The following is an 18323-nucleotide window of genomic DNA, read 5'->3' as shown; positions in this document are numbered from 1 at the left end:
AAGCGGGCTGAAGTGTGCGCCCGAAAAATCTGAGGTCATCCTGATACACGCGAAAGGCCAGAGGTTCCAGAGGGTCAATTAATATTGTGGTTCAAAGCCACACGGTCCGAAAGGTATCCACGATGCGAGTCCTGGGTTTGTGGCTTCAGAGCGACAGGAGAGCAGCACAGGTGCTCAACACCCTCAAATCCACAACCCAGAGTATAGCTCCAATGATGCATCGAGTGACGTATCGAAAGGTGGGCATGCGAGAAGACGATACCCTGAGGCTTGTGCAGGCCATAGTAATTAGTCGAATCACGTATGGCTTACCTTACCAAATCCTGAACAGGGAAGAGGAAAGGCAGGCCAACACAATAATTCAAATCGCTTTCAAGACGGCTCTGGGCCTACCTAAATGCACCTCCACGGAGCGCATGCTAGCTTTGGGAGTACACTATATTTTCGATGAACTCAGGCAGGCCACTCTGATGCGACAGAGGGAATGCCTCAGCTTCACAAAAACTGGTAGGGTAATTTTGGCAATTATCTCCGTTTGCACAGCATGGTCACAGTTTATGTGTATACGTCAGTTTTGTCTGGTACCATGAGACTGCCACATCGAGAATAGACATCTGTTTCACGTCCAAAGCCACACTACACTTTGTGCATGTTTTGTGCTGCAACACAAAAAATAATGTACTAATTAACAATCTTTCTGTATCATTAAACAAGTAATTGAGGCTCCATAGCATAATTACATAGTTTACAGCTATCCATTCTTGGTACTACAGAAACGAAAAAAAAATTTTGTGGCATACTAAATAAACTAAGTACTCTCTTGTCAGAAGAAACACAAAATTCCTACATTCGAAATTCCTACATTTTTTTTGTAATTGTCTTCACAACGGCCAGAAGCACATGGCTTGGAGACACCAAGAGCCATCTTGAAGATGTCTAAACTTGAAATAGTTTGAATAGCAGCTTGGGCTTGTTGGTTTTCCATCCTGGTGTTAACAGTGCAAAATGTAGATGGGACACGAGACGAGAGGACGACACTACAAGTCGGCGTGTGTGGCGTCTTCTCGTCACGTGTCCCATCTACATTTTGCGCTGTTAACACGAGGATTGAAACAGCTGTAGCTGCTTCTAGCCTGCTCCAGTTGTATCAAGCTAGCTAGTACACAACTGGTGCTTCCTGGAGGGTACCTGACCCAGATAGGAGTTGCAGCCTTGCCACCATATACAGCCCTGATGCGAGCCCAGCAGACTTTTTCCTGTTCCCACAGCTCAAGAGCTCTACCAGTGGCAAAGTCTACTCCATGTGCTGTTATTTTTTACCAGTTTCAACTTGAAAAAGTTTAATGGCATTCCAACAGAATTAGGGGGGGGGGGGAGGGCTTACCATGAACTTTTTGGAACACTCCGTAAACTCCAAAGCTCCGGATACTCAGGGTCATTACACCAAGTAAGAAGAAAGCAAATTGTTGGCACAAGTGAATGCTTTTATTGCAACATCTGCCCGTAAACTGCACAACCCAGAACTTTTTGTGAAACAGTCGCAAAAAAATTTGAAAACGACTGGTATGTATAATGCCCTGGTTGAAGTGCACACAGAAAAATGCCTGTTCAGAAATTAGCAAACAACCATTAACCATTACAAAATGCCCAGTAACTAAGCTATGTCACCCTCTTCCCTATCACTATATCCCATATATGTACAGGCCATGTTAAGGAAGTCTCCTTATAATATGCAGTACGATAGACTTGAAACTTCTCCATAATTTGTGTAGTATGGCTTTCAAAAAATTTAATCAACCACATTTTTTATTTGGTAAACTCTTGCCTTTCACAGAAGTGCGGACATACAACAGCCCTCTGAGAAGTGTTTCTAAACTTGAAATAGTTTTAGAAGGAACATTCTCAATAAACAATACATAGCATATACACAAGAGCAGCATTTCATTCAAGCCTATCATGTTCACGCTTCAGGCAATTGCTCCTTCCTCTAAAAAAACTTGCTCAATGGCGATGTCACAAGCAATGGACGTACGCCACTTTGGCAGAAAGGCACAAGAGCTACATCAAAAAGTAATAGAACAACAGTCACATTTTCCAAAAGCTTCTGTATTTACATGTAACACTAGCGACAACAGGTAGTTCAGGAGCTGTATTCTCAGGTAATCACTTTCAGGGATATTACTTCAGTATACAGTTTTGTGAGAAGTACGGTTCCACCATATGCAGTGAAACCTTGTTAATGCATACCCGCTCAAGAAGTAATTTCGGTTCAAATATAGTAGCGGTGAGTCCCCGCTATGTCGCCACTAAACCTTATGTATTGGCGGACCACTTAAGCCGTAGTCGCTTAACAGATGCCAAACGGTTAGTGCGTAGTATTTACTTCATTTGTTGGCACACACAAGCATGGAATCGGCAAAATGTAGTGCGCGCATACCATAAATAGCAAAATCGCAATGCACAGGCCTTTCCCAGACTGCAGCTGCCACTGATGGCAACATCAAAACATGGCAGCCATGACTCGTTTCCTGCTCCCATAGCTAGTAGCGCTTCTACGTGGATGATGGCCCTTTTATACCTGACGCAGCTAGTGCGTTGACCGTCATGAGGGCGTCCACAGAGAAGTGGGGCCTGATGGAGGAACTGACTCGCAGCCTTGCCATGTTTGAGGATGACATCACTGTTGCAAGGCTACCACGGCGGCAAGTGAAAATCAGATTATGTGCTGCCTGCTCGCATATTAAACTTTTCTGCATGTGTGTTTGAGTGAGAACATTTTTTGGGGCGGGGCAGCAAGTCTATAGCCACTCATCTGCCATTGTTAGTTAATTAGTACATCGCTTAGTGCGTACCTGATCCACATTCACTGCCAACTACGTGTTAGAGAGGTTTTGCTGTAGATATTGAATAAACTCCACTTCACTGCAGACATGCCTCCAAATGAAACAAAGTACCCGAAAGTTGACCCGAGAACATAGACCAAGCATACGTAACATTATGCACCACATGTAACCAGCTTAACCAGTTAATAAAAATATGTTACGAGCATTTCAGTTTTAGTTTAGCTTTGTTAGAGTTGCGCTACTGTAGTGTAAAAGTGTATTCCAAGTGCAGGAGTTCATGGCCTATACCCCCTAAGTGAGATTTGAGCTAAGCATCAGGAACTGCCTGCTTCAAGCTTTACATTGTGGCAGCATGGGTGTTCATGTCATGGTTGAACAAGATTGCCATGACAGTCCATTCTGAAACTTGAGCTTCGCTACACGCAGCATTGCTGGTCATACATTCTTGAGCTCACAAATAGAACAATGGCAGAACAGTGACAAAGCAAGTTGGAAGAGCTACTTTGTAAATGTCAGTATCGTGTAATATGTCAGCAATGTAAGCAAATTCATTGAAGGTCAAGACGACCGAATGGCGATGCCGTCAGGCATCTCAACTGACTAGCTGGCATCTTTCAGGGTGTTGGCAGACACCATAAACTTCAACTGCTGCTTTCTTCATTTTTACACTTTACAGTCGTAACACTGCATCAGACTTGACTAGCCTGTAAAGACTAGTTTAGTCGAGAGCAGCACTACTATTGATCTCTAACATCCGTGCTTCACTCTGTTGCTCACACTCCCACTCATGGTGTATAAAGGTATAAGCATACTAGTCGAGCATGATAGGAAGATCGTCGCACCAGTATTGACAGAAGCAACTGTCATATGATCCTGCACTTTCAGTATAAAAAGGATTGAAATTGAAGGAGTTTTCCTTGTTTACTGTTTCTCACACTGAGGGAGATAGTTGCTTTGAGTAACTGTAAACAGCTCCAAATGTAGATGAGAAGGAAGGAAACATTGAAAGCTCCCTACAATTACATGGCTACTAGATCAGTCTACTTAATGCAGTGGCCTTCCCATGACGCAAACTACCTGTGCCAAGCTAGATCAACGATGGAAGCATTATGAAAAACTATCAGAAAGAGCATAAGGCACCTTTGAAACATCTGAATGCTGCTATGAACTTGGTTAGTTAATCACAAGCTTCTCATTTTTGTGTACGTGTGTCCCTGTAGATGGCACCAGTATCCTATATTTGGAGAGGTGTGTTGTGCCAGAGTTACTGGTGCGAGTATGTGCATGTGTTGGAGGATGCTGGTACTGCTGTTGCCAGTGTCTCTGGAGAGTGAGTGAAGGTGTGATGATGGGCAGGTGTGTTAAGCAGCGCAATGACTAGAGCTTGATCCTGCCCAGAAACGGGTTTCGGTAGGAGCCCAGGTAGAGGTAGCCGTCGTGCTCCAGCACCTCGGACAACAAGTGAATCTTGTGCTTGGGCGAGTGGAAGCTCCTCAGGATGCGCCCATCGGCATCCAGCTCGACAACCAGGCCATATTGTGGCACAGTCTCGAAAAGAATCCATCCATTCTCAAACTAGGAAAGAAAAAAAAGAGGATGGAAAGATGGAAATGGCTTAATGGGCCATGAATAGGCTGGGACATACTGAATGATGAGGCACACTGCGCAGAGAGTGATATCACAGGCGCTACTATAAGTATAGCATTTGGCAACTAAACCACTTAGTGGCTATGGCATTGCGTAGCTGAGCTGGAAGTCGCAAGTTCAGTCCCAACCTTGGTGATCGCATTTCGATGGGGGCGAAGTACAAGAATGCTCCTGTAGTTAGATTTAGGTGCATATCAGAAAATCCCAGGTAGTCAAAATTCGGAGTCCCTCACTATGGCATGCCTCATAATTGTATGGTTTTGCCACGTAAAACGGAAATGGGGGCGGAAGGCTGTCTGTTCGTTTGTAGCTGCTACTTTGATGCTAGACAAGTACTTTACACAGTGCACGGAACCCCGCTTTAGTTCATCAAAAAGATACTCCGCTTTTCTGATGGCAAGTATCAATGAACTCATTTTGCCGAAACATTTGCATTCGATGAGGTTTACCTGTGTATGTTGTACAGGCAGTACACCAGAGTGAGCACCACTACTTCAGAGGCCATGCAAAGCCCTGACACTTTCTGTACCCCAGTGAAGTGTTGCATTTCAAAGTGATGGAGAAAGAAAGTGGTTTTGGCACGTAAAACATCGTAATTAAATTAAAATTTTAAAGTGCTTCACAAAAGCTAATGACTGCACTGCTTCCAGGCACATGAGCTTTTTCTAAATGAGTCAAATCCGCCTAAACAGAACTTGAGAAAAACGAAAAAAATTGTTATCGGACCAAAATGCAATGCTATGAAAGCAAATTTAATGTCAGCTAGGGCAACTTCACAGCGACAAGGAAAAATTATGCAGCACATTTGACCAATATTAGCATTTACAGTCAGGATTTGAAATGCTTGATTTGATGCGGTTTTGGTCAGAAAACATTGTTGAAAATGACTTTTAGAACAGTGTGATGTTACTGTAGTAGAAAAGCTATTGGAACATTGGCAATTAGGGGCACTGCTATGCCCCATGAACACTGAGAATAATATTTGGAGAGACTAAATTCGTCTGCTTGAAACCACAGAGAGCCTCATTTGTAATGTCTCACAGGATCTCTTTCTGGAGCTACATTGAAGGCTGTAACGAAACCAGGGACACAACTCCCAAAGAGACTGCCATAGAGCCTTGATCACACTGTGTGGCAAGTCCTATAGGAGGAGTGGATTTGACTCATTTTGATCTGTACACCAGCAGGATCTGGCCAATGTTCGATCTGAAACAGTATCTGTGCTGCTGGTGCTATCTGAAGCAATTTGTTCCAACAGGCTTTTTAGAGGAAAGCTGATTATATGTGCTTGCCATTGGAGCACAATTTAACCTAGTTTTGGTTTCTGGAGCTGGCTCATTTCCAGAAAAAAAACTTCATGTAACATGCAACAAAACTCTGTACAACACAGACATGAAGTAAATATAAAATTCTTACTGATATCAGCATGTAATGAATATAATATACTTGTGTAACGAATATGGAATATAATGAAGGCATTCTTTGTGTCATATACAACTATCACGACGAGGTTCTACTACCACAGAGCACAGCTGCTCTTACATTTTCATTAATTATCGTTCTATGTGCTACAAGATATAATTACACAAGGCAGCTAAAAGCACTGTCGCAGGAGTAGACAGTCATCAAAAAGCATTTTTACCCTGATCCACTCAGCTACAAAGACCCTGCAGTGTCGATTACCAGTCGTTGTAAAGGCACCATTACCGAAGATGTGCTTCTTAACACAGCTCTCCATTTGTCTCCCAACTTTCTAATGCACCGACATGCATAGGACAAAATGGGGTGAAAAATCAAATAAATAAAATTAAATTATGGGGTTTTACGTGCCAAAACCATGCACTTTCCGATTATGAGGCACGCCGTAGCTAGTGGAGGACTCCGTAAATTTCGACCACCTGGGGTTCTTTAACGTGCACCTAAATCCAAGCACGCGGGTGTTTTCGCATTTCACCCCCATCGAAATGCAGCCGCCATGGCCGAGATTCGATCCTGCGACCTCGTGCTCAGCAGCCCAGCACCATAGCTACTGAGCAACCAAGGCGGGTGAAAAAAATCAAATAGCTAATGAAATAGCAAGCCTTATTAAAACCATTCACACTTTAAAACAATAGGTGGCTTTTAATGATCAACTGCAGTGAAACTGGCTGTGGGCGACTGTTCAAAGGTATATCATAACCCACTGCTAAGAGGGACACCGAAGTAAAGGGCTCGGGTTTAATTTTGACCACTTCGGGCACCCAAAGCATGGCCACACGAGTTTTTGCATTCTACCCCTAATGTAATGTAACCACGGCAACTAGGAGTCTAACTGCGACCTTATGCTCAGCAGTGCAACTACATAGCCGCTAAGCCACCATGTTACGTACACCATGTTATGCACACTTGCGTGTGTTAAACATTTAGGAAATTTGCAGGACGAAATCAGCAGATGCAAGACAGGGGTGATTGGAGATTGCTGGGAGGCGCCTAGGTTGTACAGTGGACACATTAAACAAGTCTGGTAGCACTGGCAATGTGTGCTACATAGACTAACCTGAGCTGCCCAATCCTTGATATAGGGAATAGGGTAGAATCGGGAGGCCGTCTTCAATGCTGTTCCAACAAGATAGACAAAGCGGATGGTTGCCTTGCGGATAAATGGGAAGGGGGTGAAGTAGTCAATGACACTTGTGTCATTGGAGGAGCGGCCCGTCGCAAATGCCACCCAGTAGCCACCTCGCTTGCTTGGCCGAATGTTGTCGGGCCAGCCTGGAAGGTTGTCAACGAACACCTCAGTCTGACCTTGCTTTGGACCTTTGAGGTGGTACCTGAAAGAAGGGATGTAGACAGGCTTGAAATTTGTAGGCAATGCTACAATCTGCTATACGAACAGAAGAGTCAACACTGTAGTTGCACTAGGAAACTGCTTTGTTCAGTAGCTGTTTTGTTCCAAGCTTTATTGTTGAAGTTATAACTTGAACAATATTACAATATTATAATATGTATTGCCAGACTTGTACATGTTACAGAAACAAAATAACCTACTAAAATTACTTTATTAAAAAATGTAATTGATTACAGTTACCAATTACTGCCCCATGATAGTAATTGATTACTTTGTTGCTTTCCTCGCAGCATTTGTTAGCATTGCATAGATACAGTGCCTAAATCGAAAGAGCTGGCCTGGCACTTTCAGTGCATCCTCTGCAGCCCCTCATACATTGCTGAATTATCTGCACTAACAATTTCTTTTTAAAAATTTTGTCGGTAATTGGACCTCAATTTTGTTCTGAAGACATCAGCAGCAGCACTAAAAACGTGTTCGAGGTGGAAAATATAGGGAAAGACGGGGAGGTTAGCCAGTTCGCTCACTGCAAGCTCTGGGATGTAGGACAGTGTTGCAACTTATATGAATCTTGAGGACAACAATGTGCTTACTCCGCCATCCAAATCATCTATACACTGCAGTGCTCCATTGTTGCTGGGACTTGAAGCTCCCCAGCTGTGCCAATGAAAAATGAAAAGCTGGAAAATTGTCCGATTTCTTTGCATTAACGTCCTAAGCAGCATTAGATCGCTAGCGAGAAATACCAGCACCGGTTCAATGAGGAAACAAATGCTGAGCCCCTGGGTTTGCCTGTCTGAACATGTGTACTTATGAGTGCTACGCGGCACGATCTTGGCATTCTATTGTAGTTTTTGCGAAATTAAGGTTCGCGAAGCTGCGTCACATGTTAAAGCTTGTCTCGTCAATAAATAACTGATTACATGTAACCGGTTACTGAAAAAGTAATTTACAATGAGAGTTACTGAGTAAATGAAGTAATTCAATTACAAAAATGTAATTGATTACAAATTGCATGTAATTAGTTACACCAGTCTGCGTGACACACACACACACACAATAAACTCAACTGTCCAGTGGCTCGAGTTGGCTGGCCTGCAGCCAGCATGCCAATTCCACACAATCACACTGCATTGTTACACGAGTACCAGTGCAAAGCACGTCTGTAGTTTGGCATTGCTCTCACACCATGTAATGGCACAGAAAGCAGCTGATGGACCAACAAAATTTATATAGACCTCACTTTTTTTTTCTATGCTAGCATTTCTTAAGCGAAAACCTGATAGAGATTTTTTGTCTTGCTGATATTTCTGCAAAATCTTTCTGCAAAATATATAGAATGAATTAAAGCACCTGTTGGGCCTTGTGACACAGCTGAAACTAACTCAATCAGGAAAGCAGCCTAAGCGTGGAGGCAGTCATTACACAACATGAAAGAAACAAAGATCTAGAAATTTCAAAAATGAACCTTTTGCGAGTATGGCACGCTGTCATTTCCCTGAAGTAGGCCAAAAGTGTGATGATAAATACAACCAGGTTGCATGCACAAGCACAGATATTACATTCCTGTGCATTCCAGAGAAAATTCTTTAGAGCGCTTACGCCGACAGCTAGGCTCGATTACCTTAGGATGCGATTCATGGACAGCTCGCACACCAAGAGGCTTTTCTTGTCATGGGAAATCTGGACTCCATTGGGAAGGTGCAGGCCCTTCATCAACACAGTCGTCTTCTGCGTCTTGGGATCAAACTTGAGAATCCTTGTTTTGAAAAGTGGGGAAGGCAATAAGATTAGAGAACACACTCGCTTGCATGGATTATTGAAAATGAAAAGCCCAATTTTCGGCAATTTGTGTTGGTATGGGGTTTAGTACAAAGTTTTTCTGTACATCTTGTTCAAGCTGCATAACTGAAGCTGATGTTGAGAATAAAGCAAAACTGCTCAGGTTGCACTTGTGGCATTTCGTGAATATCTTAACTTCAAAATTAACAGTTAAAAATGTGGGAAAGCAGAAACAACTGCAGTGTAAATTTTGCTCATTGAAGGTTGTGAATAACATTTTACTTCTACAAGATATTGAATTACCAGAAAGTGTTTAAAGTCACTGCCAACAGATTTTTCTTGTTAACTATTACAATTAACCTTATTCATTCACAGAAAGCATCCTCAGCACCTGCCAAAAAAAATAGCTCTTGGAAGGAAGTCAGCCACAAGGTCAGAAATGGGAAAAAAATAGTCAACAACAAAAACAGTAAATATATAGTCAGATGCCAAAAAAAAAAAATGGAAGCCCCATTATATACACGCATGCCTGGCACGCTTCCAAGAGTTCAGTAAGGAAAGAGGCACGCAATGCTTACACACACGTCATCATGAAAGGCCATTGGAACGTATGGATGAGCCAAGAGTCTTAATTTCTTCCTTCCTCGTGATCAAGGTCGCTCTAGTGAAGGGAGTGAATCTTCCTCGTAATCCCATCGCAGCTTTTCAAGCTCTATAATTTCTTTTCCTGCTGTCACATTCTCCAAAACAGCTGGTATTGCAGATATTCTTTTGTTTTTAATGCCCCATGTAGCCTCTGGCAAGAATAACCTTTGTATGAGGAATATGTCACATGGTGACGAATGGTCGCACAATAGCACCTGGCACCCGTGGTGTGCCGTAACCTTCACGCTTTATTGGGTGTTCTGAACAGCTTTGTTATTGAGGCGTTTATAATTTATTGATTTAATGCATACGTGTTCCTATGCTAGTTGTAGCTATGTGCATATATGATACGACATCAGTGGGCATGTATGGACAGCTGGCCAGAATACATGTTCCATGACATGAGATTTTCTGCTCGGTTAACACATGGCATTTCTACTTTAATTAATCATTGTAGTTTACCCAAGTTATATTGCAGATTTAAACTTTGAATTCAAGGCAATGTGGCTTCACAGAAATAGTCTTTGTAAATCCTGTGTCCCATAGGCTTTTGTGGCTGAATGTACATCAATAATTCCACCAGGGGATATTTTAACGTGCGCCAAAAGTGCAGTACATGAGCATTTTGCAATCTGCTTTCACGCGAATATGACCATCGAGACCAGGAATCGAACCTGCAACACCGTGCTTATCTGCACAATGCGACAGCCACAGAGTCACCACAATGGGTCTTAATGCTTATGTTTACAAGACAAATCTGTTAAGGCATTCTAGAACATAAATTTAGATTATGGGGTTTTACGTGGCAAAACCATAGAACATAAATTTCGGCATACATTTCGTAGCGATTGCAATGTAGATTAAATACTCAAATTGTTTCCTCCTGGGACACTTTTTATAAAGAAAAGCCCTCGGTAGAGACCTCAACATCTCATTTATTGGTAATGAATTCTCCACAAACACAAGCGAGCAGGGAGATACGAAAGCATCCCATCTTGTGTTAGGACTTTATAAGGCGCCTGCAATGCAGCATCTGTTAGTCAAATTTGCAGCACTGCTTGACAATAGCATTATCAAACCTCATTTACACTGATATAATGAATTAAACAATAATTCCCACATCGCTATCAGCATGTCATGAAAATAAATATTATATGGCATATCTGATATACTGAAAGTATTTTTGTGTCGGATGCAACTTTTTTTAATGAGCTTTGACTGCTATTTTAAGACGGCTCTCATATCACAGTAACACTACTTGTACATACAACTCATGTCACTACAAATTCCCTTACAAGTTAAAACAAATGCAACAATAAATTCAGAATTACCTGCCAGTGTTCTCGTGCTCAAGGACAGTGTAGATGATCTTCTTCAGGGGCCACTTGTTGCTCGCTTCACTGATGTACACAGAGCCGTCATCATCGATATCAATGTCATCGCCGAAAACAATTTTCTTTCCTTCAATTTCAGTGCTAGACGGCAGAAGGTGCTGAACAGAACCTTTTCAGGAAAGTGGATGCCATCGGGAAATTTCAGTTTGAGCTTAACCAGCTGCAGAGCATTAACTGGTATTTTGACAAGCAGATCAATACATCAAAGATAACATAATGGACACTTAGATTTATGAAGGGAGGCTTGCAAAATTCATGTTTGTCACTTGCAGCACAAACGACAGCTTAATATAGCACAAACAGAAGAGTGAAACAATTTCATGCAGGCTCCTTCACATCCCCAATGAATGGATGGACTGTGTGGACTTCACATTTCAGCACTTACAATGTTTGCCATGAGTCAACGTTACAAGTAAAACAGAAGAAGCTCGAAACACTTTGGATTAAATGATACGATAACAAAAAAATGAAGACGATTGCAAACATATTGCGACAATTTCTTTGCACCAACTAGCACAAACAAAAATTAATGGAAGTTCACGAAATAGTTCTGCGGAAACCCGCAAGTTACAGCAGCACAGTGTCAATTGTCTATGAAGTTGTGCATACCAGTCTCCACGTTGACGGCGTACAGTCCATAGTAAGCGTCGATAACAAAAAGACGTCCGTCTTTGTTAAACCGCATTCCGAGTGGCCGACCGCACACTTCCTCTTCCCACAAGCCCTCTGTGGAATGACAGGAAAGATTAGATAAACAGCCAATTCTAGACTTCTTTAGCAACGCTGCTTACTCATTAGTTAGGTGCATGACGTTTGCACTTTGTAAGTATGATGTCTCAGTGCAAACAATGAGTACTTTGAAGTACGTATTTATTGTTTGTTGTTGAGGGATGCAGGTTTCCTCCAGTAGATGTAGTGCAGAGTAAAATGCACCACTAAAATTAACTCCATTTTAAATGGACGGTAAAGAACCGAGTAATTGCTTTGTACACTCAGATTCTTCTATTCTGCAATTGCAATATGTTATTCGAAGTTACATTAGAAAGATGGTAACATATTTAAATCATGTAGGCAATTGTCACACTATCATCCACAGAATAATGCTTTAGTGAACGAAAGATCAATTGAAGGAGACAAACAGTGGCACTTCAGTTTCGTCACTTTGTATTTTGTCTGCTGGCACTTTGTTCTGATGATGAGTGCAGCAACTTGTTCAGGTTTCGGTTCTTTCAGAGATTTTAGACAAATTTTGCATCTGCATGATTATGAATAATGTTCAGGAAAATCATTGATTTAACCTTGAGAGCAACTGGAAATTCAGAGCCAGGAAGGCCAGAATGTGCAGTACCGTCCACTGTTAAAACAAACAGCTAATTAACTTAATCGTACACATCAACTTTTTCAGGAAAAACATGGCTGCTGTGAAGCATTGAGCAAGCATTATTTTGTAGGCTTTCATGTGAAATGTGATCCCCAGTCAGTGCAGGTAAAGTGTTCACTTTAAGGTTGGACCTTACTGTACATAAAATCAGATGCATCAAATCAGAAGTCATACATCAAATCAGAAGCTAGAATGTTGCACGACTAATACAAATAACTAAAATATTCAGCACTAGAATTAAAATTACGGCGTTTTTACCTGCCATAACCACAATATAGTCATGAGACATGCCGTGGTGGGACCTCTGGATTAATTTTGATCATCCAGGGTTCTTTAACGTGCACCCAATACCTAGTACATGGGTGTCCTTGCATTTAGCCCCCATCAAAATGTGGCCACTGCAGCCGGGATTTGATACTGCACCCTCTGGCTTAACAGCACAATGCCAAACCATTACGTCACCACGGCAGGTATTCAGCACTATATTTTACTCAATTTTTCATTCAAAGAACAAAAAGGGGTGCAGAAACAGTAATTAGACGCCCTTTGTTATCTACTACAGTGCTTAAATGTGCAATGCAAGAAAAGCAAGTGCTATAAACCTGGTGCACAACCTGAACAACTTACCACATTTTTTGCCTAACTTGGTGACGAGTGTCACCTTATTGCCAGTGATCTTGTAAATCTCGCCTCCCTCAGTCCCAGTGTAAATGCTACCTGTGATTGAAGGAATTGAATTGTAGAAAGGTTAGCAATAATTGCCACACTTTCCTGGACAAAGAACATTCCTGTAGAGAACAGTACATGGCTATCAGTCAAAGACATAGCTTTCGTAAGATAAAAGCATGTGCTACACTTTAAAAAAAGAGCAGTTATAGGAGGCGGCAGGGAAAATGCTGTATATTTGCCTTACCTTTGTGCACGGGCAGTGATTCAGGTCCACGAAGTTTATCTTTGAAGAGGTACTCAACATGGTCTAGTTTATCGTTCGGTTCTAAAGGCCCTTTTAGGTCTTGCACACCAGCCCTGAAATAGCAAGGTGTGGCCTCGTACAAATGGACTTTCCTTTCATTGACTGTACAAAATTTTTTAAAGATTGCCTGTGGTGGTTCCCACAATTCTAATCCTTGAACTGGATCGCTCGAAGAGGCAGACATTACTTGCACAATGAATTGAAATGCATAATGGGCTAATTACCACAATTTCATTAATTAACTTTTAACTAATTATTATACAACACAATGCAATTTACTGATTGTAGCCAGTCAGTTCACAAAGTGTATCCAATTGGTACAAAATGTGAAGATGGCACCAGTTTCAAGATATACAGTGCCAATGTTGCAGTAATTACATATGCACTGTTCCACTTTACCAAAACGCAGTTTTGTTCTTGAAGCACAAATATAACTGGACTGACAAGGTATTTTGTTGCTCACTTTAGAAATATCTCCATACCGGTGTCATCCTAAGAATTTGTTTCATGTGGATATGCCTTGCAAATTTGCCAGCTACAATTTGTAAAGTGCAACAACTTATGTAACCTGTTGAAACCAGTTTAATTTTTTTCATTAGTCAATAATGCCTTTTGATTTCCCATACAAATAATGTCCACCTCTTCAAGTAAACCAGCTCAAGGACTAGAATTGTGCTATGTGTTAGAGGTAATTTAATAAAAATTCTGCATGATCTAAATAAACATATCTGCTATATACGCACTTAATTTTTTTTGCAAGATTAGTCAAATTCACATGACAAGTTTTCATAAATGGAAAGATTAGCATCCATGTACATAGCAAGGCTATGTTAACCAATTTTGACTTCTACTAGTCTGCCTACGTTTTGCAGATTTCTGCATAACTAATCTGAACAAGCAGACCTTTTCATGAGAGGCAAAAGCTTCTTGTACAGGAATGCAAGAAATTAATGTTTCACCACATTTTTCTTTTTACTTTGATTACTTATGTATATATGATGTGCTATAGCTACAGAAATGCATGTCGACTTATGTACCATGCGTCACACATAATTTGTGCCAAAATTTAAAAATATACAAGTGCCATGTAGTTGGACAGAACCAAGGCAATGTTGCATTAAATGTGTTGTACAAATGTGCAACACATTGTTGTACATTGTTGTGTTGAGGTAATGCGTTGCAAAAAAAATTGCCACACAACTATATTGCGCAGCACTTTTTCATGCAGGCCTTCTTTCAGGCTTATTCTGGAAATAATCTTTATGCAGCACATATTCAGTAACAGAAAGCTGGATCTGGTATCTTTCAGGATGGTCTACAATTTTGTCTGACACTGCTCTGAATATAATATTTGAGAGGTTGGTTGTATAACCAATTCTGTAATTAGGCAAAACAAAAAATAGTCCGACTTGCTCCAAGCGATGGCAAACAAGATTACCTTGGTTCTGTCCAGCTATGTGGCACTTATTTTTTTATTTTGGCACAAATTATGTGGGGGACACATTTGGTAGATAGGCAAAGGTTTAAACCAGACGTTTCAAAGGTTTTTTGTAAATTTAAGTCGTTATATATTTCACATGCACTTCATACTTGCTAAAACACTTGCACAGCTTGACAGTGAGTTTGACATTCCCTTTAACAATCCCATTAAAATGACCCTCGTAGCTGCAGACTACTGCCAGATGTAGGATGCTCTGCCACATGTCTTTTTGATCCCTGATACGTGTTCTTAATAGCGCAATATATATATATATATATATATATATATATATATATATATATCTCGGAAGTGTAGGATACATGTATTCTCACGCAGGAAAATGACAAGACACGGAATTTAACGCTTCCCTGAATGCAAATGTAACATGAACACGTTCGTTATTGCGTTGGACAAGAATTTTCGCAACGGTTGCGGGCATTTTTTTCATTCGTCGAGCCCGTGTACAGGGTCGCAGTCCACGACGCATGCAAATGGATAGTGGATTCAGCAGGCGAGCCGAACTTAATTACATAACCGCAGTGCATTCTTCGTGTGTCTAAACGTCCTGCCGGCAACGGAGAAATTGCTATTCACGACGCGTAATACAAGTCCAATCTCGCGCGACAGGTTTTCGGGAACGCCCATCTACCAGTTTCGGAACTGTCACGCAATGGCACACCACGCAGGCGCGCGCGTTCGCACATGACCCCCGGCACATTCATAGCCTCCTCACCCGTGAACTTTTGCGGCGTCCCCGGTAAACAGCGCTAAAAAATTGCGGCGCGAAGTGCTTCATACATACTCACGTGTTCACGTTAGGCTCGAAGTCCAACGCCATAGGAATCAAGGGCAGGACGAGGGCAAACGTTACCACGTACACGGTGATCTTGAATATCGGTTTGAAAGTCCGCGTGACCATCTTGTCAGCGGCTGAGCAACCACTGCGGCGCGGACAGGAACGAAAGTTAATAAAAACACAAAATGGACTCGTAGGAAAAAGAAAGTTCCTTCGACTCTTGCGCAAGGATTTAAGCTAAATTTCAATTATCCTTGACGCAGTTCAGCAAAGGTCGTTAACCTGTCGAAGCTATAGTATGCCAAGGCGCGCCAGCAACTTGTAATCCCTCGAGCTGCTCGCTTCGCACTGTCGTCTGCTCGAGGGGTGTCTGCTTTCAAAGATGGTGGCCGCTGGACTGTGAGTAACGGGCAGCTCGGGCCGTCATCGACACGACACAAGACCTTTACGGAGCGTAGAAAAGAAAGACTTTCCGCGAACTTGCCTTGATTCCTCCGTGCGTGTACCTTGAGCGCAATTGCGGCTGTCGCTCTGGCGTTTGACCGTGAGACCGGCGATGCGGCGGGCGGCGTGGCGCGCGCAGTACGTGAGGTGAGGATGTGCTACAGCGACCGGTTTGAGGGGCGAGAGATAACACCGCAGCGGCGCTGGAGGAAGGAAAACTGATCCTTCACAACGCCCCGAGGCGTTCGCTCACGTACAGAGTCCCTCGCTATGCGCACGCACTTTGTTCCACTGCGTATTATATGCTCCAACTCATCCCAACCATAGCGATGACGCGACGCGGAACTGACAAGCGTTTTTTTTTTTTAATTTGTCAACTATCTAGGATTGAGCGTATCGCGAAGCTTATTGGCAGACGTGCGGGCTCGCGGCCGGTCATCGTCCTATAGTGACCGATTGCGCACGCGCAGTCTGATGTAACACTTTATCTCTCTTTGGGTAACAATTAAGTGCGTTTCCCGCGCACTTCATTTTTCATTCGTTTTTTTTCTTTTTTTTTACAGCGAGCCTGGTATAGTTATAGCTAGCCGATTCGTCCGTCCGTCCGTCTGTCGCCTAGGTGTACGCCAAAAGCCAAAAACTCATCCGGCCCAATTACCCGATGCGCATGCGAAAAAAAAAAAAAGAGGCGCGCGACCGGCTGCTCCAGTAGTGACGTCATTGCACTCCGTCGCAGCCGAGCATGCACGCAGCAATTTCTTGCCGGCTGTGAAATGGATAGGTCAAGCGTCATGTATACGTACTCCTGAGGGGCAGGCAGCTTTCGATCAGCAACGCCGCGAGTAGAACCTGGAACGAGCTCGTCTACGCCGTGCCGATGCTGCAGCCCGGGCACAAGAACAAGCTCGTGCAGCCAAGCGCAAGCAGCAACTGTGTACCGATGATCCGGCGGCCTCCCAAGCCGCCGTTTAATGAACCGTCGGGATTAACCCAGTGATAAATACCGGGGCCGCACGGTTCAGCTTCGCTGGTTAACTATTTTTCTGTACGGAGTGCTTGGACCAGACAGCCCACAACCGCGCGCACGCGCTGTTGGTAAACAAAAACACCCAAATACGAATAACCCATGCGCGGCCCGGCTGATTCAAATATTTACCGGACACAGCTGAAGAACAGCCTTATGAGATTTCATCCTGCAGTTTTCTAATCCGCTAAACACAAGTACTTGTTTTCGGCACGGCGTTCTGAGCGCTATCGGGGAAATTCTAGCACACGCGCGCGTCTATAGCAGGCGCTTCCAGCCGTCGCTCAAGTGGGTGATAAAAACGCGAGCTTGACCTATGCCTATATCCGTGCCCTCTCTTCTGTTTTTTTTTTTTCTAATCACAGAATCGGTGGCAGATAGCGTAATTGTAGTCCTTGCGCTGGATTACTCGAAGTCGCGGGCATTGCGCGCACGAGAAATCGAAATGCGTCATCGGCTATTTAACAAACATTATTAATGACCTTTTTAATTAGTTACTTTACGACACATATTGCAATTTGCAAATTTCAGCCGGCGAGTTTGCTATAGGCATACGCAGTTGGAGCGAATATACCGGTAATTTTTCGAGGTATGCGTCGTCAAACATATGAGGTACTATGCTATTTGCCACAAGCAGTTTTTCAAATTTTTGCACGATCTACAAAAACAAAGCAACAACAGCACCCGGTATATATAAGCATGCTGTCATTGAAACCATTCGCACTTTTAATGTGAGATATCGTGTTATATATTTTGTACAGATCTGAACGTTCCTCGTAGGCATACACCAGTTGTTGTGTACCATTAATGCAAACAGCAAAATAATTTGCTAAACTTCCACAGAGGCTGTTCCGACCACTTTGCTAAGTTTGCTCTCAGATATAGCAGCACTTTTTGACCGAAACTTAATCTGTCCATATATAATGTTTCGCAGAAAAACTGTGCCACCTGATACTGGTACGGATGTCGACAAAAAGTCTGTGCTTCACCAAATAAGATAACCATACCTTGTTATTTCTTGCTCGTCGTGTGCAAAAACGAGATACTATTATAGCCTTATAACCTTTTCTATGCTCAGTTACTCATG

The 18323-nt window shown here is 42.5% G+C and overlaps 1 protein-coding gene across 1 annotated transcript; it reads right to left on the bottom strand.

Moving 5' to 3' along the window:
• Positions 1-1463: 1463 nt before the first annotated feature.
• LOC135904439 (adipocyte plasma membrane-associated protein-like) lies at positions 1464-16514 on the bottom strand. The gene is made up of 9 exons (XM_065435248.2): positions 16253-16514; positions 15779-15913; positions 13433-13545; positions 13147-13236; positions 11748-11864; positions 11076-11247; positions 8942-9076; positions 7027-7300; positions 1464-4418 (listed from the first exon to the last, which is right to left on the bottom strand). The coding sequence occupies exons 2-9, from the start codon at positions 15889-15891 to the stop codon at positions 4221-4223; spliced, it is 1212 nt and encodes a 403-aa protein (XP_065291320.2). The 5' UTR covers positions 15892-15913; positions 16253-16514; the 3' UTR covers positions 1464-4220.
• Positions 16515-18323: the final 1809 nt, after the last annotated feature.

Source organism: Dermacentor albipictus, chromosome 7, assembly GCF_038994185.2.
Source record: "Dermacentor albipictus isolate Rhodes 1998 colony chromosome 7, USDA_Dalb.pri_finalv2, whole genome shotgun sequence".
Classification (NCBI taxonomy): domain Eukaryota; kingdom Metazoa; phylum Arthropoda; class Arachnida; order Ixodida; family Ixodidae; genus Dermacentor; species Dermacentor albipictus.
This window is presented reverse-complemented; position numbering and strand designations above follow the sequence as displayed.